We start from the raw sequence: 22,514 nt of genomic DNA on the forward strand, positions 1-22,514 counted from the left end.
CTAGAGAACTTAAAGAAACCGTTGCCTGGGCCCCACTCCCAGAGATTCCCCTGGGATGGGCTGAGCCAGGTCCTGGGCTTTATGCCTTTGGCAATATCTAGTCACTCTTGGGTGGGCGTATAATGTGCAGCCAGGCTGGGATGCACTGGCATAAGTCATCACAAGTTTCCTCAAGAGTTAGGCCACTGTGGTCTGGTGGAGGAGGAGCTGCCGGTCCTCCTCAGGAGGACCCATGTAGCCTCTCTAGCTGTGTGCGTTAGCTGAGTCATTTAACTGCATCTTCGTCTATCTGTAAAATGGGAATATTTAATGCAATATTTGGAGTCTGGCTTCAAGGAAGGAATAAATGAGAAAGTGCTATGTGAAATAGGAAGCATATAGAATGTGCTCTTTGTGAGAACCTGGAAACTCAGATGATAGCAATTATCTTTGATGAATGAAATATCCTTGGCAACTCGGGAGCTCATGCAAATAGACAGGTTTTCTTCTAAGCTGTATCAGTCTTGTAATTTGATTTGATTCAGAGATCCTACAGGCAGGTGTTGTCAAATGTGGATGCCTGGGGCAGTCCTAGCCTGAGGGCTCATGGGCTGTGGACAGTAGACAATAGATCTGAGTTGGTTCAGACCATTTGGTCATCTTGCTTTGAAAGGTGGCTGGCCTCTGGAAGCTAAAATTTTGTTCTCATGAAAATGTGCCTGGACCTTTTACACAAATACCTCAGACTGTCACCTCAAAAAAAACATCTAAATCATCTCCTTGGGAGATTATGTGGCTATTGCTTAAATGTCTTAGTAATTCCTCTTTTGAGACTGGTTTTGTCTAAGATACATTATTTTCTGAGTATTTTTCAATCAGTGAATTCATTCGCCGTCCTTTAAAGAAAAGTTTAACTTTAGAAAGCAGCCAGAAATATCGTTCAGAACCAAACCTGACAAGTAAGAAGGTATTCAAGCCTAGGTAAGACTATTTTTTGACTCTTAAATTTCTTTTAATTTGCAGGTTCACTGGTGACCCACTCCAGTACTCTTGCCTGGAAAATCCCATGGACGGAAGAGCTTGGTAGGCTGCAGTCCATCAGGTCATGAAGAGTTGGACACGACTGAGCGACTTCACTTTCACTTTTCACTTTCATGCATTGGAGAAGGAAATGGCAACCCATTCCAGTGTTCTTGCCTGGAGAATCCCAGGGATGGGGAAGCCTGGTGGGCTGCCGTCTATGAGGTTGCACAGAGTCTGGACACAACTGAAGCAACTTAGCAGCAGCAGCAGCTTTTGTTAATGAAATCAACTCATTTTCCCTATAGAATGTTACATTCTGGATTTGGCTGCTTGTATCCTGGAGTATTATGTTGTTGTCATAAATTTAAGGCACTGTTTCCGTGTTCAGCTAGTTGGGTGTAGGCCTAGAGAAGGTCTGGAGTTATACCCAGCAGGGTAAGTGAATATAAAAGAACTAGAGTTGCTTTTCATAAGTTTCCCAGGTGGTACAGTGATAAAGAATCCACCTGCAATGCAGGAGACTCGGGAGATGTGGGTTCAATCCCTGGATCAGGAAGATCCCCTGAAGGAGGAAATGGCAACCCATTTCAGTATTCTTGCCTGAAAAATACCACACGATCATAGAGCCAGACACTACTGAGTGACTGAGCACACACAGCTGCTTTTCATAATGATGGATCAAGGGATCAAAGGCAGACAAGGGGAGAATGAAGGTAAGAAAAACATTATAGAGAACTTTTTAAAAAGTATTGGGGTCGGTGGATTAGAGAAACCGAGGTGTTAGATAGGAGGCTGTTTGGACAAAAATGATAAGAGTAGGGTTGAAGAGAAAGACGAGTAGTGCCAAGACTTTAGTGGACGAGAGGGAATGACTGGGAGATGGGAGATTTCTCAACTGTGGAAACAAGGAGATTCAGCTTTTGAAGAAAGAGGAACAATAGTTTGAGTGAAGACAGTTTATTTTTTAAGTGAAGCCGTCACTTGTAAATGTGTGTCTGTCTTGCTCTCCAGTGTTATTCCCAGCACCCTCTATGGCGCAGTCAACAGTCTTCTGAGTGGTGAATAGAGCCTGGTTCTCTACTGGGACCCAGAAACTGACTCAATAGGTAAGTCTGAGAAAGGTTGAACACAGCTGCCTATTTGGGATTAATTTCTAGCTTGTATGCTGATTAGAAATCTGTCCCTTTCTTTTGATAAGTATGCTGTGGGTATACCTTACGCATTTGACTAAGGAGAAAATGGTGCAGTTCCTTCTCCTTATTGGGGCTAATACTGGATTTAGTCTCCTAAGACAACACTAATCAGCAACACTGGGCAAATCCAGGCAGTTTTGGAATTATTTTTCATGCCAACCCAATCCACAAAACACACAAACGTGGTATTGTCAATAAGGACAATACCCAAAATTCTTTTCACAAAAGAATTTCAAGACACTGACATGAATCCAAATGAAGACTTGCAGATTAGCCGAGGTCCACACCTCCACGCACTAATGAATTTGAGACGTACAGAATTAAGCAGCTCAGAGCCAGGACTGAGAGCATCGCCTGTGAGTCAGAACTCCTGAGTTGGTTTTGCTCAGCGGGTAACTAGCTGTGTGGCCTGGGGGGCGGAGGGGACTTCACACCTCCCCCCTTGGTCTTTATCCATCAGTGATCTCACACTCTAAAAGCCATCAATCCTAAGAACAATGAAGGAGGACAGGAAGCAAGGAGAGCAGGTTGCTAACAGCAGGCACCCTGCCGGCAGGGCAGTGGAGGGAAAGCTGGGTGCTGCCGAAAGAGCGAAAGACTCCGCTGAGACGAAGTCCCTGCTAGGAAGGAAAAAAAAGCCAGACAGAGCTCAATCGCTCCTGGCAATGCAACTGTTTCCAAGAAGGGAATACACAGGTCATCTGAGGTCAAGTTCAGGGAACACAGCCAGCCGCCAGGCGGGAAGGAAGCTGCAGTGAATGCCCGCCTGCTCTCCCAGCCCTTCGCCTTCTGAACATGAGTCTCGCACCAGCCCCTTTGCCAGGGCCCCCTTCCAGACCCCGGCCACCTGGCTTGGGCCTTGCGGACGCAGCCCGTGCTGAGGGATGGGAGAAGCAGGTGCGAGCACCCGGGCAGTGCCGGCTGGTCGGGTCTTGGCCTCTTGCAGCGCTCTCCTGAAAGCCTTAGAGAGTTCGTCATCCACTGCTGTCCTCCTCCAGCCTCACGGCCTCCCCTCCCCTAGACACAGGATTCTCTCTTAGCTCCCTGCCTTTGCCATTGGTGTTTACCCCAAAGTCATTCTCATCACAACTTTTGCTCTGAAAATCCTATTATCATTTAATGGCCAGCTGGAAAGCCACGTGACCCGTGAAGCCCCCAGAGCTGGAAGTAGCACTTGTTACCGTCTGTTCTGCATCACAGGTGGGCCATGTTGTCTCGCCCAGATTTGGAATCGCATCAGATCCACTCCTCACCATGGCATCATGTGACTTCCCTCCTAGCTCTGAGCTGCCCACCTGCAAACACATCTTTGAGGTTCTGCTACCATCACACCCCTCACCTCACCCTTCGAGGCTCAGCTCAGAAACAGACTGTGAAGGACCTTCCAGCTCTCCCCATCTCTCCACCCACAGACATGCTGTCTCCATTTTTTGAGTGGCTACTCAGTGCCCAGAAGTTTATCTTGGGTATTTCTAATCTTTGGAACATATCTGCAAAGTAGGTGCAGAGTCTCACTTTCAGAGGTAAGAAAAGAAGCTCAGAGAGGTTAAGAAAGTGTCTGAGTTGCACTGCTCCCTTGTGGCCCAGCCAAGGTTGGAACCCAGGCTTGCGTGACACCTGAACCCAAGCCTTCCTTCCATTCCATGCAACTTCTTCATTCACAGGGCAAATATTTTAAGCCTAAGACTGTTAGGACCTTGAAGATTATCTTTGTTTTCAATGCAGGAAGCCTAAGGTGTCACGACTTGCCCAAGGTGACATAGTTTCTTCCTACCTGCTCTCCTCATCTCTCCCAGAAACCATCTGTCAGCTGCAGTGGTCCCTAATACCAGGTAACATTCCCTGGGGTCCCCAGTTGCAAACCATCTGACACAACTTCCTGGCAGCAGGGCTCCAAATAGGCAGGAGAGGATGTTGCAACAAGTTCAGAGTCACAGCTGTACACAGTGATAACGTCCCAAACTGACAGTCACTTAGCATTTCTTTCTTGTCTGAGGAGAAGCTGCTGCTGCTGCAGTTTTACTGAGTCAGGGCCTGGGCCTCTGCTTTCTCCTGCAGTTCCCTTCTCAAGGGGTACTTGTGGTCGCCAGTGGCTCCAGGATCGCCTAGAGCAAGGGTGCTGCCAGAAGAATCCAAGGACTCACTGCCCATCTTCTGTTCCTGCCATTTACTCTAAGGATCTCCCAATCACATAATCTAGTCCAGAGGTGGATAAACTGCTCAAACCTAGCTGGGAGCTGGCCTGGGACTTGGCGTGTCTGTAGCGTGTAGCTGGGAGCATAAAGGGATGAGGGTGTGGGAGACATTTCATTGCTTAGTCCAAGGGGCCCTTCTTAAGCCCAGCCTACTTCTTTCCATTCGTTTAACATTTATCAAGCTACTTATACCTATGTGCCAAGCACTGGAGAGACAAAGAGGAATAAGACCCACTCTGAGTTTATTATAAAGAGACAAGGAAACAGATCATTTTAATGCTATGTGGCAAGTGCAACAATAAGGTATATGCAAAAGGCAGTCAACAGGAGTAAAATGCCAGACCCCTGACCCAGCTGCGGGGCAAGGGGTTCAGCTGAGGCTTCCTGAAGAGGGTACTTGCTGATGAGATAGATGAGAAATACTAGGAGGGATGTTGTTAGCTCCAGATGACTGGCTGGATGCTGGGGATGAGTGAGAGGAGAAGTTGGCCCCTCCCGCTGGCTGCAGGAATGATGGGAGAACGCTGAACAATGGATCTTCTCACAGATGCCTAGTGCTTTCTTGCCTCAGAGCAGGCGGTTGCTTTCCCGCTGTTGCTCCCAAAGATATGAATTTGGGCCCTTCATTCTCTCAGAGATTTAACCCAGGTGCCCTCAGGAGCTGAAGTCCCCCTGACCCTGGCCTAGCATATCAAATATAGGAGCACAGTCTGCACGGTACTACCTCCAGGCCAGACTCAGCTGGCGTTTCCCAAGCGTCACCCGAGTCTGATAGTCCCTAAGAGAAGCTCTGGCTCTAGAAAACCCACCTGTAAACACCTGCCACCTTGTGAAGGGCTGCTGTCTGAGAACGTCCTGTGTTTGGGGACTTACCCACCTTGGTTGAAAGTAGAACCCACCTCCCGCAGGGAAGATGAAGACTCAGATACTGTTTTTCCCACCCTCCCTTGCAGGTACTTGGCATATCAAGCGCCCGTGGCCTAGATTCTAGGAGTCGACTATCCCTATCGGAGTCAGGTCCCTGACAACTTTCTGTGACAATTGTGTGTGTGTGTGGGGGGGGCACATTTTCGGCACAACTGTGGTGGACCCTCTGAGACCTCGCAGGTGAAGGGCCCTAGGGCTTCCTCAGGTTCACAGTAACTTGCTCCTCAATGCAGTTTAGGTCCATGATGGAGTCTTCAGCTGTCATCAGTCCAGCAGAGGGTTGGGCTATGGCAAACATGGGGACCAGGAGAGCATGGCTTTGTTCCGAGGACAGTGAGTAAAACCATTGAGCTGGCACAGAGAGTTCTTTCATAGAGGCAGGAGAAGATGAGGTTGGAGGACCTCAAAATCCCAGTTAAGGAACCTGGTCATCATCTTGTAAGGAGCACCAACATTTTTGAAAAATGAACTTTTCCTTGGGAATAATTTTGGATTTACAGAGAAGTTTCAGAAATGCCATAGAGAGTTTCCATATATCCCTTACCCAGTTTTCCCTAGTGCTAACATCTTATAGTGTATGGCACATTTGTTAAAACTAAGAAGCTGACATTGGTGCATTACTATTGTTCAAACTCCAGAAAATTCAGATTTCACTAGTTTTTCCACTAAAATTTTCTTTTCTATTCCACAATCCTCTCCAGGATACCATTCTGCATTTAGACACCAACCTTTTTAAAGGAGAATATTAACATTATTAAAGGCATTTTAGGAAAACCATCTGACAGGAATGGTCAAGTGAGATAGGAAGGCATTCCAGAACCTTCAAACTTCCAAATACATCCCACTGCCCAGCAGCTGAAGGAGCTCACCACCTTGAAAGTGCAGTTGCCAGGAAGAGGAAACCTGGGCCATTGGAAGCATCTCTGTGCCTGTTCAGGGTTCAGGGGGCCAAAGATATATTTAGGATCCACTTGGGAGCCAAGAAAAAGAAAACTCCTTCCTTGGGAATTCTCTGGCAGTCCAGTAGTTAGGACACCATGCTTTCACTGCTGAGGGCCCAGGTTTGATCCCTGGTTGGAAAACTAAAAAAAAAAAAAGAGAGAGAGAGAGACACCTGGGAGCCTCTGCCTAGCAGTGCTGCAAGCTAGAAGGTCTTCCTGCCTAGGCACCCAAAGTTGGCTGGTAACCCAGACAGGTAGCCAAAGAAATGTGTGTTTGCCTTCTTTTCTGAAAGTCTAGACTTGTCTCCCTTACAATTCAGTTTGATGTTGTGGAAAGAGAACAGGCTCTAGGATCAGGATGGCCCAGGATTTAAGTCTTGACTCCACCACTTATTGTGGGACCATGTGTGAGTTACTGAACTTCTCTGAGCTTCACTTTCCTCACTGATAATAACTGTTATATTAAACTTCCTTTATAAGATTATTGAGAGGATTGATTAACATTTACAAAGTGTTCAGTAGGGGGCCTGGCACACAATAGGTATTCAGTAATCAATTGGCTCCCTTGACAACAAGAGGGTAGGGCTGAGCCCATAATTTTCTTGCATATCCTCAAACTGCTTAACATCTGCAAAGCAATTCATACATTGATGATTGTGATATGGAGCTCACAAACCCAATGACTTCAGAAAGAGCAGATCATGACTCCAACTACAGCATTCATTTATTGAGCAAGTCTCTATTAGTCACTCACTAAATATCAATAAGTAGGTAATGCCAGGCTCTGTGCTAAGTGACTAAGATGGTTTGCGTCAAGAATGGCAAAGCCCAGGAGGGAGAGAGAACTTTATTCAGGTCTGATACATAGTCCTGATGTTCAAGCTGGTTTTAGAAAAAGCAGAGGAACCAGAGATCAAATTGCCAACATCCGCTGGATCATGGAAAAAGCAAGAGAGCTCCAGAAAAACATCTATTTCTGCTTTATTGAGTATGCCAAAGCCTTTGACTGTGTGGATCACAATAAACTGTGGAAAATTCTGAAAGAGATGGGAATACCAGACCACCTGACCTGCCTCTTGAGAAATCTGTATGCAGGTCAGGAAGCAACAGTTAGAAGTGGACATGGAACAACAGACTGGTTCCAAATAGGAAAAGGAGTACGTCAAGGCTGTATATTGTCACCATGCTTATTTAACTTATATGCAGAGTACATCATGAGAAACGCTGGACTGGAAGAAACACAAGCTGGAATCAAGATTGCTGAGAGAAATATCAATAACCTTAGATATGCAGATGACACCACCCTTATGGCAGAAAGTGAAGAGGAACTAAAAAGCCTCTTGATGAAAGTAAAAGTGGAGAGTGAAAAAGTGGGCTTAAAGCTCAACATTCAGAAAACTAAGATCATGGCATCCGGTCCCACAACTTCATGGGAAATAGATGGGGAAACAGTGGAAACAGTGGCAGACTTTATTTTTTTGGGCTCCAAAATCACTGCAGATGGTGACTGCAGCCATGAAATTAAAAGATGCTTACTCCTTGGAAGGAAAGTTATGACCAACCTAGATAGCATATTCAAAAGCAGAGACATTACTTTGCCAACAAAGGTCCATCTAGTCAAGGCTATGGTTTTTCCTGTGGTCATGTATGGATGTGAGAGTTGGACTGTGCAGAAGGCTGAGCGCCGAAGAATTGATGCTTTTGAACTGTTGTGTTGGAGAAGACCCTTGGACTGCAAGGAGATCCAACCAGTCCATTCTGAAAGAGATCAGCCCTGGGATTTCTTTGGAGGGAATGATGCTGAAGCTGAAACTCCAGTACTTTGGCCACCTCATGCAAAGAGTTGACTCATTGGAAAAGACTCTGATGCTGGGAGGGATTGGGGGCAGGAGGAGAAGGGGACGACAGAGGATGAGATGGCTGATGGCATCACTGACTCGATGGCCATGAGTCTGAGTGAACTCCGGGAGTTGGTGTTGGACAGGGAGGCCTGGAGTGCTGCGATTCATGGGGTCGCAAAAAGTCGGACACGACTGAGCGACTGAACTGAACTGATACATAGTCTGACATAGTTTAATAAGCAGAGGACCCAAGGTACAAAGCCTGGCTACTTGTGTGAGGGCTGAGGGAAGAGCCTCACAGAGAGAAGAGGAAGAGACTTGGGACTGGCAGAATAAGTAGGTCTTCCAGTAAAATAAGAGTGAGGAAAAAGTGAGAGGGAGAGAGAGAGAGAATTGCATTATGTGGGAAACACAGGTCATATTGTGGAACTTATGTTAGTCTTGTATGGAATGAGTGGTGGAAAATGAGGTTATCAAAACACGGCAGCTGGAATACTTCTGCACAGGAAGGGCTGTGTGGGGGTGGTGCCCGAGACCCAACTGGAAGCTCCAAGTAACCACTGCTTTTTTAACACATGGTTTAGTTGAGGGGAGGGCTTCCCAGGTGGCTCAGTGGTAAAGAATCTGCCTGCCAATACAAGAGACACACGAGACCCGGGTTTGATCCCTGGGTTGGGAAAATCCCCTGGAGGAGGAAATGGCAACCCACTCCAGTATTCTAGCCTGGGAAATCCCATGGACAGAGGAGCCTGGTGGGTTACAGTCCAGGGGATTGCAATAGGTCAGATATGACTGAGTGACTGAGCATGCACACACACACTTTAGTTGAGGTATTTTGGGCAAGAGATGATTACTGGTAGTAGTGATGGGCAGGGTCTGGGCAGGGAGTGGGCATTCCAGCCACTCCTGGCATGCCCATGCAGGGAAGGAGCCATGTAAGCATCATGACAGAGCAGGTAGAGTGAATGAGTCAACCGCAATATCCACTACACCTGTGACTAGAGAAACAAACCAAGGTGCAGAGAAGATCTGCACTATTTTGGAGATGAACAGGTAGACTTTGGTGAAAAAGGAGGGTGTGATGATAGTTGGAAGGGGCAAAGATGACTCCACAGAGTCTGGTGAGTCAACTAGGTGGATGGAGGAGCAGAAGTGGATTTTGTTAGCTCAGGCTGGGGGTGGGTGTAGCGTGTGGGTGGGGATGAGACACTGTCTTGTACACACTGAACATGATGGATGTCCAGGTCATGATATCCAGAGGTCAATATAGCTGTAGCTTTGGAAGTCCTCTTCCTTTCTGTAATTTGCTTCAAAACCTGTGTCAAAACTAGGTGGGTAGGCTATAAGTGAAACACAATTGGCTATGAGTAGATAACTGAAGTGGGTGAAAAAGTAAAAATTAGCTCATACTAAGGGAAAAGAAGCTGCCCTGCCATTCATCAGGCTGGGAGGACAGACATCTGTAAGGCTGGCTACAAAGTTACCATGAAACAATATTCCCCCCAAGGGCACGCTGCAGCTAAAGTGTAATAACCACCCCCTCCTTTGTGTGACTACTGCTTTCTGATTCACTGGGAAACCTTGTTCTCTAAAATGATAGATCAGAAACTTCGCTGTTTGAAATTTTATCAGTAAAAATGAAACACCCTTCTGTTGCCAGGAGGATCTAAGTCACTTTGACACAGGGAAGCAGTCTTGATTTGCAACCCAGGTTCAGAGCCTCAGACAAGGGGCTTCTGAACACAACATTTCATGTTTAGCTTAACTTTGCACTTCCTAAGGAAATGAACCTGGGTCTAGCATGCAGTTCAGACCAGATGTTGACTCCTGCTTTGCTTTGAGTCTATCAAAACATGGCTTCTTTTAAATTTTACCTAAATTCTATCCTTACCCTAAATCCTGTTAACTCTTTGTCTGTTTGGTGAGACACCCCATAGTCTCCCCGGTATGTGGGTTCCTTCGTTTGAGTGAGCTAGTAAATCTGATTTTGCCAAAATACAGGTCTGTTCCCAGTGATCTGAGGCTGACTGATTATGTCATGAGCAACTGCGATATGGGAATTCTCTATACTATTCTATTGCAAATGATCCACGTTTTCCATAACATTTCCAAGTTTTTAAAAAGTCCTCACCCCATGTTAGTAGTGTGCACTATGACAGTGTTTGAGGTCTAAGGCAGAATGATGCCCCTCCCCTCAATGTACAGACCCTAATTCCTGGCACCTGTGACTCTTACCTCACTAGCAAAAAGGACTCTGCAGATGTATGTAAGACTAAAGACCTTGAGGTGGCAGAGTATTCTGGACTATCCAGATGAGCCTAATGTAACCAAGTGGGCCCTTAAAAGCAAAGAACCTTTCCTGGTTGTGGTCAGAAAGAGATGAGATGGTGGAAGAGTCAGAGATGCAACGCTGCTGGCTTTGATGAGGAAGGGGCCACAAGCCAAGGAATGTGGGCAGCCTCTAGAAGACCAAAAAAGGTAAGGGAACAGGTTCTCCTCTAGAACCTCCAGAAAGGAATGCAGCCATGTAGATAATTTGATTTTAACCCAGTGAGACCCATGTAAGAGTTCTGACCTTCAGAACTGTGAGATAATATTCTGTACTGCTTTAAATCACCTTGGTGGTAATTTGGTATGGCAACAATAGAAACCAATGCAAGATCACCCAGAAGAGTGAGCAGAGATAGAGATGAGCCAAGGGTGCCTGGGGCAACACCAGCATTTCAGACTAGAAAGAAAAAGGTGAAGCTGTCAAAGAGACAGAAAGGGAAATACCAAGCACTGGAAGAGCCAGAAGAGACCAACAAAGGAAAGAGTCTCGAAGGACAAAGTGGTCCAGAGACTGAAACTGCCTACTCTTTAAAGTGACAGCTGAAGAAGATTAAGTAGTAGTCTTTCCAAGTATGTGTTATTTTCTTGCTTCATATTCCCAGTGATTCTTGTATTTGTATATAACAACTTTCACCTGAAACTATCACTTTCTCCCTCATGTTAAAAGCCTGAGAGTTTGAGAACTTTCACCTCAACCCACATTATAAACCCATTATGGTAATTATTCTGGTTCCAGAAGAGCAGGTTTTACCACATGGTAAGCGAAAAGCAAAGGAGAAAAGGAAAAATATAAACATCTGAATGCAGAGTTCCAAAGAATAGCAAGAAGAGATAAGAAAGACTTCTTCAGCGATCAATGCAAAGAAATAGAGGAAAACAACAGAATGGGAAAGACTAGAGATCTCTTCAAGAAAATCAGAGATACCAAGGGAATATTTCATGCAAAGATGGGCTCCATAAAGGACAGAAATGGTATGGACCTAACAGAAGCAGAAGATATTAAGAAGAGGTGCCAAGAATACACAGAAGAAATGTACAGAAAAGATCTTCACGACCCAGATAATCACGATGGTGTGATCACTGACCTACAGCCAGACATCCTGGAATTTGAAGACCAGTGGGCCTTAGAAAGTATCACTACGAACAAAGCTAGTGGAGGTGATAGAATTCCAGTTGAGCTATGCCAAATCCTGCAAGATGATGCTGTGAAAGTGCAGCACTCTATATGCCAGCAAATTTGGAAAACTCAGCAGTGGCCACAAGACTGGAAAAGGTCAGTTTTCATTCCAATCCCAAAGAAAGGCAATGCCACAGAATACTCAAACTACCGCACAATTGCACTCATCTCACACGTTAGTAAAGTAATGCTCAAAATTCTCCAAGCCAGGCTTCAGCAATACGTGAACCATGAACTTCCTGATGTTCAAGCTGGTTTTAGAAAAGGCAGAGGAACCAGAGATCAAATTGCCAACATCTGCTGGATCATGGAAAAAGCAAGAGAGCTCCAGAAAAACATCTATTTCTGTTTTATTGACTATGCCAAAGCCATTGACTGTGTGGATCACAATAAACTGTGGAAAATTCTGAAAGAGATGGGAATACCAGACCACCTGACCTGCCTCTTGAGAAATTTTGTATGGAGGTCAGGAAGCAACAGTTAGAACTGGACATGGAACAAAAGACTGGTTCCAAATAGGAAAAGGAGTATGTCGAGGTTGTATATTGTCACCCTGCTTATTTAACTTATATGCAGAGTACATCATGAGAAATGCTGGACTGGAAGAAACACAAGCTGGAATCAAGATTGCCAGGAGAAATATCAATAACCTCAGATATGCAGATGACACCACCCTTATGGCAGAAAGTGAAGAGGAACTAAAAAGCCTCTTGATGAAAGTGAAAGTGGAGAGTGAAAAGTTGGCTCAAAGCTCAACATTCAGAAAACAAAGATCATGGCATCTGGTCCCATCACTTCATGGGAAATAGATGGGGAAACAGTGGAAACAGTGGCAGACTTTTATTTTTTTGGGCTCCAAAATCACTGCAGATGGTGACTGCAGCCATGAAATTAAAAGACGCTTACTCCTTGGGAAGGAAAGTTATGACCAACCTAGATAGCATATTCAAAAGCAGAGACATTACTTTGCCAACAAAGGTCCATCTAGTCAAGGCTATGGTTTTTCCTGTGGTCATGTATGGATGTGAGAGTTGGACTGTGCAGAAGGCTGAGCACCGAAGAATTGATGCTTTTGAACTGTGGTGTTGGAGAAGACCCTTGGACTGCAAGGAGATCCAACCAGTCCATTCTGAAGGAGATCAGCCCTGGGATTTCTTTGGAGGGAATGATGCTGAAGCTGAAACTCCAGTACTTTGGCCACCTCATGCGAAGAGTTGACTCATTGGAAAAGACTGATGCTGGGAGGGATTGGGGGCAGGAGAAGGGGACGACAGAGGAAGAGATGGCTGGATGGCATCACTGACTCGATGGCCATGAGTCTGAGTGAACTCCGGGAGTTTGTGATGGACAGGGAGGCCTGGAGTGCTGCGATTCATGGGGTCGCAAAGAGTTGGACACGACTGAGCTACTGAACTGACTGAACTGAACTGAATGATACAGTGCAAAGAAACAGAGGAAAACAACAGAATGGGAAAGACTAGAGATCTCTTCAAGAAAATCAGAGATACCAAGGGAACATTTCATGCAAAGATGGGCTCGATAAAGGACAGAAATGGTATGGACCTAACAGAAGCAGAAGATATTAAGAAGACGTGCCAAGAATACACAGAAAAACTGTACAAAAAAGATCTTCATGACCCAGATAATCATGATAGTGTGATCACTAACCTAGAGCCAGACATCCTGGAATGTGAAGTCAAGTGGGCCTTAGGAAGCATCACTATGAACAAAGCTAGTGGAGGTGATAGAATTCCAATTGAGCTATGCTAAATCCTGAAAGATGATGCTGGGAAGTGCTGCACTCAATATGTCAGCAAATTTGGAAAACTCAGCAGTGGCTACAGGACTGGAAAAGGTCAGTTTTCATTCCAACCCTAAAGAAAGGCAATGCCAAAGAATGCTCTAACTACCGCACAATTGCACTCATCTCACATGCTAGTAAAGTAATGCTCAAAATTCTCCAAGCCAGGCCTCAACTATATATGAACCGTGAACTTCCAGAAGTTCAAGCTGGTTTTAGAAAAGGCAGAGGAACCAGAGATCAAATTGCCAACATCCGCTGGATCATAGAAAAAGCAAGAGAGCTCCAGAAAAACATCTATTTCTGCTTTATTGACTATGCCAAAGCCTTTGATTGTGTGGATCACAATAAACTGTGGAAAATTCTGAAAGAGATGGGAATACCAGACCACCTGACCTGCCTCTTGAGAAATCTGTATGCAGGTCAGGAAGCAACAGTTAGAAGTGGACATGGAACAACAGACTGGTTCCAAATAGGAAAAGGAGTACGTCAAGGCTGTATATTGTCACCCTGCTTATTTAACTTATATGCAGAGTACATCATGTTAAATATGGGCTGGATGAAGCACAAGCTGGAATCAAGATTGCCGGGAGAAATATCAATAACCTTAGATATGCAGATGACACCACCCTTATGGCAGAAAGTGAAGAAGAACTAAAGAGCCTCTTGATGAAAATAAAAGTGGAGAGTGAAAAAGTTGGCTTAAAGCTCAACATTCAGAAAACTAAGATCATGGCATCTGGTCCCAAGACTTCATGGCAAATAGATGGAGAAACAGTGGAAACAGTGGCAGACTTTATTTTTCTGGGCTCCAAAATCACTGCAGATGGTGACTGCAGCCATGAAATTAAGACACTTATTCCTTGGAAGGAAAGTTATGACCAACCTAGACAGTATATTAAAAAGCAGAAAAAATAAAAATAAATAAAATAAAAAGCAGAGACATTACTTTGCCAACAAAGGTCCATCTAGTCAAGGCTATGGTTTTTCCAGTAGTCATATATAGATGTGAGAGTCGGACTATAAAGAAAGCTGAGCGCCAAAGAACTGATGCTTTTGAACTGTGGTGTTGGAGAAGAGTCTCTGAGAGTCCCTTGGACTGCAAGGAGATCCAGCCGGCCTATCCTAAAGGAACTCAGTCCTGAATATTCATTGGAAGGGCTGATGTTGAAGCTAAAGCTCCAATACTTTGGCCACCTGATGCAAAGAGCTGACTCATTTGAAAAGACCCTGATGCTGGAAAAGACTGAAGGCAGGAAGAAGGGGATAACAGAGGATGAGATGGTTGGATTGCATCACCAACTCAATGGACATGAGTTTGAGTAAGTTGTGGGAGTTGGTGATAGACAAGGAAGCCTGGCATGATGCAGTCCATTGGGGTTGCAGAGTCAGACACGACTAAGTGACTGAACTGAACTGAAGCTGGAAAGAAATGTAGCTGTTTTATGTGTTAATCCCAGTTACTTGACTCTGCTGCTGCTGCTAAATCGCTTCAGTCGTGTCCGACTCTGTGCGACCCCATAGAGGGCAGCCCACCAGGCTCCCCATCCCTGGGATTCTCCAGGCAAGAACACTGGAGTGGGTTGCCATGTCCTTCTCCAATGCATGAAAGTGAAAAGTGAAAGTGAAGTCGCTCAGTCGTGTCTGACTCTTAGCGACCCCATGGACTGCAGCCCACCAGGCTCCTCCATCCATGTTCGGTCCATCTGGGCCTAACGCCTCACCCTCACACGAAGGCCTCGGCACAGGACCTTCTTCTCTAGACACTTCATTCTTCAGAGCAGCTGTCACTTTTGCAGGGGGCTGTCCCGGACTCTGCTGGCTCCTTCTGTTATGGCCCCCACGTACACCTGACATCTTTTCAAACGGTCACTATACCTGCAACACGTGGTCCGTGACTATCAGCCTCTCCACTGGCTGACACTTTCTGTGAGCTGAGGATGAGGCCTGCCCTGTGCTGTGCTCACTGTTACCCTCCTGGTCTCTAGCATGTGGGAGATACTCAAATATTTGTTGATGACTGAATAAATGAATGAAGGGTGGGGACCGAGTGCTCTTACTCCGGGTTTACAGGTGATTTCTACATTAGTGGCTCTGGGAAACTTAAGTAGGAATGAAACATTTGAGCCCCTCAGAGCTCAAGTACCAAAACCACTGACTTTCCAAACACGCCTAATATCCTGTATTCATCCCTGGTCTTGTCCAAAGCCAAAGCGGCAAATAAACACATGAACAAGTGGGACAGATTTCTAACATGGTGCCAGGACGATTATTTTTTTTTTGCCATGACAATTCAATGGGAGAAAAGAGTCATGTTTTCTACAAATAGTGTTGGAAGAACTGGATATATGCATGCAAAAGAACGATGTTGAATCCCTTCCTTACACTCTACACAAAAATTAACTCAAAATGGATCACAGACCTAATGTAAGAGCTAAAACTATACAACTCTTAGAAGAAAACACAGCAGATATTTGTGACCCTGGGTTATTCAAAACTTTCTTAGACACGATGCCAAAATAAGTTGATAAAAATAAATTTGACTTCATCAAGATTGAAAACATTCAGGCTTCAAAGGACACTATCAAAATGAAAATATAACCGACAGAATGGGAAAAATATGAATAAATTATCTATGTAATAAGGATTTGTATACAGAATACATACTCCTACAACTCAACAATAAAAAGCCACAAAACACAATTGAAAAAATGGATTTGAATAGACAGTTTTTCCCAAAGATATACAAATGACCAATAAGTACATGAAAGTTACGTTCAACATCATTAGCCGTTAGTGCAATGTAAATCAAGACCCCAGTGAGATACAGCTTCACTCCTATTCAGTTCAGTCGCTCAGTCGTGTCCAACTCTTTGCGACCCCACGAAACGCAGCACACCAGGCCTCCCTGTCCATCATCAACTCCCAGAGTTTACTCAGACTCATGTCTATTGAGTCGGAGAGGCCATCCAGCCATCTCATCCTCTGTCATCCCCTTCTCCTCCTGCCCCCAATCCCTCCCAGCATCAGAGTCTTTTCCAATTAGTCAACTTTTTGCATGAGGTGGCCAAAGTACTGGAGTTTCAGCTTCAGCATCATTCCTTCCAAAGAAATCCCAGGGCTGATCTCCTTCAGAAAGGACTGGTTGGATCTCCTTGCAGTCCAAGGGACTCTCAAGAGTCTTCTCCAACACCACAGTTCAAAAGCATCAATTCTTCGGTGCTCAGCTTTCTTCACAGTCCAACTCTCACATCCATACATGACCACAGGAAAAACCATAGCCTTGACTAGACAAACCTTTGTTGGCAAAGTAATGTCTCTGCTTTTGAATATGCTATCTAGGTTGGTCATAACTTTCCTTCCAAGGAGTAAGCATCTTTTAATTTCATGGCTGCAGTCACCATCTGCAGTGATTTTGGAGCCCAAAAAAATAAAGTCTGACACCATTTCCCCATCTATTTGCCATGAAGTAATAGGACTGGATGCCATGATCTTTGTTTTCTGAATGTTGAGCTTTAAGCCCACTTTTTCACTCTCCTCTTTCACTTTCATCAAGAGGCTTTTTAGTTCCTCTTCACTTTCTGCCATAAGGGTGGTGTCATCTGCATATCTGAGGTTATTGATATTTCTCCCGGCAATCTTGATTCCAGCTTGTGTTTCTTCCCGTCCAGCGTTTCTCATGATGTACTCTGCATAGAAGTTAAATAAGCAGGGTGACAATATACAGCCTTGACGTACTCCTTTTCCTATTTGGAACCAGTCTGTTGTTCCATGTCCACTTCTAACTGTTGCTTCCTGACCTGCATACAGGTTTCTCAAGAGGCAGATCGGGTGGTCTGGTAGTCCCATCCTTTCAGAATTTTCTACAGTTTATTGTGATCCACACAGTCAAAGGCTTTGGCATACTCAATAAAGCAGAAATAGATGTTTTTCTGGAGCTCTCTTGCTTTTTCCATGATCCAGCGGATGTTGGCAATTTGATCTCTGGTTCCTCTGCCTTTTCTAAAACCAGCTTGAACATCAGGAAGTTCACGGTTCACATATCACTGAAGCCTGGCTTGGAGAATTTTGAGCATCACTTTACTAGCGTGATGGTTATAATCAAAATGATAGATGGCGATGATGTGGAGAAAGTGGAACACTCATACACTGCTGGAGGGAATGTAACACGGAATTAAGGAAGTTTAGCAGTTCCTCAAAAAGTTAAACCCACATGGAGTTATCATCTGACCCAGTAATTCCATTCCTCAGTATATACCCAAGAAAAATTATAACATATGTCCACACAAAAACCTGTAGATGAATTTTCATAGCAGCATTATTCCTAATAGTCAAAATGTGGAACCCTCATGTCCATCAATGGATAAATGGTTAAATAAAATGTATATTTACAAAATACTTAGCCATAATGAAGAATGAAGTACTGATATGTTTTACAACTTGAATGAATCTTGAAAACCTTGAAAATGAAAGAAGCCTGTCACAAAAGGCCACATTTATGTGACTCTGTTTACACGAAATGTCCAGAAGAGGCCAATCAGTAGAAATAGAGAGTAGACTGCTGACTGCCCAGAGCAGGGTACGGGTGGGTGGGGATTGTGGGAAAGCGGGGGATAGAGGGCGACTGCCATTGGTATGGCATTTTTTTAGGTGATGAAAACATTCTGGAATCGATTGTGGTGAGGGCTGTACAAGTCTATGACTACACTGAAAACTGCAGAATTGAACACTTTAAATGGGCAAATCATTGGTGTGTGCATTACCTCAATAAAACTGTAAAAATTTTTTAAGTAGAATAAAGAAATGCTGTGCTATTTCAAAACATCACATGTCTATTAGAAACCAATCTCACATTCGTTTTGCCAAGTATCAGGGGAAACGCAGATTTCTGTCTTCTGGGACACTCTGGGTCCCAAGCTCATTCATTTTCTTGTGGGCCTGTGCAGCTGTTAAGGGCTCAGTGCAGGAATTCCAATCCTGATGAATCGTGGATCTGTAGGCTTCTTTCAATGAAGCACTTCAATTCTATACAGTCATGTATTTTTCTCTCTTTACAATAAAACTATCCTTAAAGCTTGAACTGCAGCACACACACAAAAATTTTCTTTCTTTCTAGCATAGACAAATTCACTCCATGAAGTTAACCTGAAACTTACTTGGTAGGTGTTTGGAGGAGGCCAGAGTGCCATGATGACCAAGCCCTCAATGTCATATGCTGAACTTTGAAGCTTGTGGTTTATTCTCTCCCTCCTTCCCTCCTTTTCTTTCATCCAGGTTTTTCAGCTTTGGGACAAAGGTTTAAGTACCGACCCCATCGCCCACACCAAGAGTGCTGGATGGGGAGAGACAGAGAAGCTTCCTGGAGTTTGAGCTCCATTTCCTGGCTCTGAGGGCTCTCACTTCACATCCACCCACTCCTGAGTCATTTTATTCCCCTTCTTCATTCCTAAGGCAGAGCTTGGTCAGGGTTCTGAAGCAATTCCTGCCCTAGCATGTTACAAGGAGCCAATGAACACACAGGGAAGTCTGACAGGTGAAGGATTTAAAAGCAAGCCAGGACTTTTCTCAAGTGAAAATGGCTAGTCTAGAGGGAGCTCAGAGCAGTAGATACAAGCTGAAATAAATGAACAAATGGATTAACAAAATCCACAAAAGCATAGACTTTATTTAAGTCCTTGAGATACAAAAGAAGACCAGGGCTAGGTCTACAGATAACAGAAGCTTAACCCCGAGTGTCAGAGCGCTCTAGGGGTAAAAGCAGGTGGGAGCAGGGGACAGGAAGGTGGGTGGCTTGGTATTTTCTGGCTTTAGAAAGTCAGAGAGCCCAGATCCCAGCTAGAACATCCCAGTACGGTTATAGATTCTTTACAAAGGTGTTTACCTGTGGGAAAGAGAAAAACGAAAAGTTAAATTTCACATTTTCAGGAGACTATACAATAGTCCATCCATAATGCATGTGTAGCCAAGCCTTGGAGTTTTTTGTGAGGAAGAGAACACAGGTATAGAGAGGAAATGTGACCTGCCCAGGGTATCAAGTGGCAGAGCTGGAGAGAATCCAGAAGTCTCACTTCCCTAGTTCTAGAATACCTCAGACGAGGAAGTCCGCTGGAAAGCACATCTTACAAGGCAAATATTTAACAATATTAGCCCCAAATACTTTAGAGAATAGAGATTATCTTAATAACTTATCCAAGGCCCCACAGGCTTTGGAGTGTGAAATGCAATTTGAGGTGCAATGCATAGGACCCATAGTGAAGTTTTGAAGTGATAAGAGTGTAAAAAAAGAAAAGCAGGAGTAAGGTCTTCCCCACCCTCCTCATGAGCTCTTCCTGTATGGTTACTTCTTCCGAAAAATCATCATTGACATCCAACACGAGCACTGGAATGTTCAGCAGAGCCTCAGAGTGGAGCCTGTAAGAAGCACGAATATTTAGGGAACAGAAAAAAGATGGTAAGCTTCACATACTCACCAGTCTTAATAATTCATAACAGCTCTAAGGTTACAGGGCTTCTTAGGGAAATTTCATGTAAACAGTTTAAAAAAAGGAATTCAATAAAGTTGGCTGGGAAGACGAGATTGAAATTTCTCTTTAGTCTGAAGACTGATACTGAAGGTCGGAGCCCCAAACAATTGAAATGGACAGCACACTAAGCCTGAAGGGAGGAAAGGCTGAAACCAGGAGTATTAACTTAGTACACACTGGCGACGTCTCAGCCCCTCACCCTGAGCCAACCACTTCATCATCATCAATCACCAAGTTCAGTCTAAGGGCACATCGAAAAATAAAAAAGCTGGGAAACAGAATCTAATAAAAAAGTTTCTTGAAATATATAGATTATATCCAGTATTAAATTTCTGCTGGGAATAATGCTTAACAATTCCAACCACTTCCAGGACATTCTGAACCTGCTTAAGGGGCTGCGTGTTCAGCTTCCTGTATTTTAATGACTGGCTGCAGGAAGGCAGGCCTCTGTCCACTGCCGCTCTCTTCTTCACTTACGGGGTTGTCTTGTGGACAAGCCAGGCTTCGTGTTGACCATGAAGCTGCTCCAGATAGGCCAACTCAACTTCTTTCTCCTCTTGCCTGGCCCTCCGCTGTAGTCTCTTTAAACAAACCTGAAAGACAATCCCCAGGCTCTGCTGAGCTCCTGGGTTATCTGGGCTGGTACAGCAGCTGCGGGCTCTCGGGCGTCCTTGCTGTGTCTATCCTGGGCGCCAGTGCTGTGACATTCCTTCTGCTGCCTTGTCTTCTTAGTGAATCACAGGTTAATGGCAACCATCACCTACCCTAGGAACCTGGAATTATTATTTATTTCCTCCTCCCTGCCACATCCGGGAAGTCACTGAATTCTCTTTCATCTCTCTCCAGCTGGTTCTCTCCTTGCCTCTCTCTCACCCCTGCCCTGGTCAGGTCCCCAGCACTTCTCACCTGGACTATGGAGCAAGAGCTTTCTGACTCTGCCTCCTGGAGGCAGTGAAGTGTATGGAAAGAGCACAGGCCTTAACGTCAGAAAGTCCAGGGTTAAATTCCCATCTTAGCCAGGCACCAGGGGGGTAAGCTTTGTGGGCTTCCATTTCCTCTCATCAACCCCGTGGGTCACTGTGAAACTCAGGGAAGGGAGCCCATCAGTTTCTGGCAAATGCTGTCTTTTCTCCTACTTTTCCTGCTCAGTCCACCCTTCCAGACTATTGCAATATACAGCTGTCCCTCAGCACGTGCAGAGGAGGTTGCAGGGGCGTTTGGTTCTAGGACCCTCTGTGGGTACAAAATTCCAAGGTTGCTAGAGCCCCTTATGTGTGTGAAATGGCAGTGGGCTCTCCACATCAGGGGGTTCCATGTCTGGATTCAGAGGGCTGACTCTAACGGTATGACTCTCCTTGCAGGGTGCTTATCGCCTTCAGTCCCAGGTGCAAGGAAGTATGAGTAACATCCTATTTACAAAAGGGTACGTAATTCGAAGTCATGTCATATCACACATTCACTCTGGGGCAGAATGCAAATTCTGCATACATCAAAGTTCAAAAAATAAAAAAGTGAGGCTTGAGATTCACTCTGTCCCTCAGTCCTTCCAGAGTGTGCATAATTCTAGTCTGTCTTCGTCTGATTAGAAATCTGAAGCACAATGACTCAGGGAATGTCACCTTCTCCTTTACTGGTCACACAGGGCCATTCCCAGAGTCTGGCCACCCCTCCTAACTCTCCACTCTTGACATCCTTAGCTCCTTCCTCCCCTGAAGCTGGATGTCACCTCCTGTCTGCAGTACAGACCAAGCTCTTTCGCATCTCAAAACTTTTGCTCTGAATGTCTGCTTTGCCTGAATTGCCTTCCTTTCTCTCTATGCATGGCAAACACTTCATTATTCAGTGGCATCTGTCCTGAGAAGAACATGTAGATTAACTCACTGATTTAGGACTTCTCTCTTTCAAATAGTTAAGTTTTATTCCCAAATGTAAACTTTTATTCCCAAAATAATGTATAATATTACCAAAGATGCAATCTGCACTGTTTCCCTCTTGTACCATCTTTTCTCTATGGAAAGAAAACCATATAAACAAATTTCATTTATGATCTTCTGCCCAACTTTTCAAGTTAACACAGGTTAACAGTCTAACATGCTAATACTTTTAGCACTTATCCCTTCTCATCTCTTTCCCTTGAATCAAGAACTGTTCTAAAGTTAGATGAAGTCCTTGTCCTAGGGAGTCTATAATCTAATTAGATAACAAGTAAAACAACATATGCAAAACAGCAAATCAGGTGCTCTACTGTGAGGTTTGGATCTTAAGTAGAGAAGTCAGATAAGGAAGGCGGCAACTGGGCTGGGGCAGTCAGAGGCGCTTCCTGGAAGCGGCAGGGGCTCCCCCTTCATTGCTGGCACCAGCTTACTCAGCACCACTCTGAAAGCAGGCCAGAATCTGTCTGGTCCAGGGCTGAGCACAGGGCCTGGCAGGGCAGGTGGTCAATACGTATTTATTGCACATACTCACTGAATGTTTTCATTTCTGACCCCGTCCATCCCTGTTGACCATCTGCTCCTACTTTCATCTTTTTCCATCTCTACTTTCCTTCCCTCTGAACCTTCTCTTTTTCTTTCTGTCATTCT

General features: G+C 44.8%; 1 protein-coding gene and 1 long non-coding RNA gene across 4 annotated transcripts in view; one reads left to right on the forward strand and one right to left on the reverse strand.

Moving 5' to 3' along the window:
- The first annotated feature begins 1,194 nt into the window (after nucleotides 1-1,194).
- On the forward strand, nucleotides 1,195-4,460 carry LOC102397237. The gene is made up of 4 exons (XR_326439.3): nucleotides 1,195-1,715; nucleotides 2,014-2,108; nucleotides 3,921-4,027; nucleotides 4,254-4,460. It is a non-coding gene; the product is annotated as an uncharacterized LOC102397237 (long non-coding RNA).
- Nucleotides 4,461-19,053: 14,593 nt separating this feature from the next.
- DGUOK (deoxyguanosine kinase) overlaps nucleotides 19,054-22,514 on the reverse strand; it is a 34,537-nt gene continuing 31,076 nt past the window's right edge. For 2 of the 3 annotated variants that reach the window (XM_006045952.3, XM_025260810.2), the window contains 3 exons: nucleotides 20,410-20,525; nucleotides 19,720-19,819; nucleotides 19,054-19,289 (listed from right to left, as the gene is read on the reverse strand). In XM_006045952.3, the coding sequence (XP_006046014.2) occupies nucleotides 19,263-19,289; nucleotides 19,720-19,819; nucleotides 20,410-20,525 (243 nt within the window). In that variant the 3' untranslated portion in view covers nucleotides 19,054-19,262. The remainder of the gene's footprint in view (nucleotides 19,290-19,719; nucleotides 19,820-20,409; nucleotides 20,526-22,514) is intronic. The other variant, XM_025260809.2, reaches the window with a different exon arrangement.

This window comes from Bubalus bubalis, chromosome 12 (assembly GCF_019923935.1).
Source record: "Bubalus bubalis isolate 160015118507 breed Murrah chromosome 12, NDDB_SH_1, whole genome shotgun sequence".
In the NCBI taxonomy this organism is placed as follows: domain Eukaryota; kingdom Metazoa; phylum Chordata; class Mammalia; order Artiodactyla; family Bovidae; genus Bubalus; species Bubalus bubalis.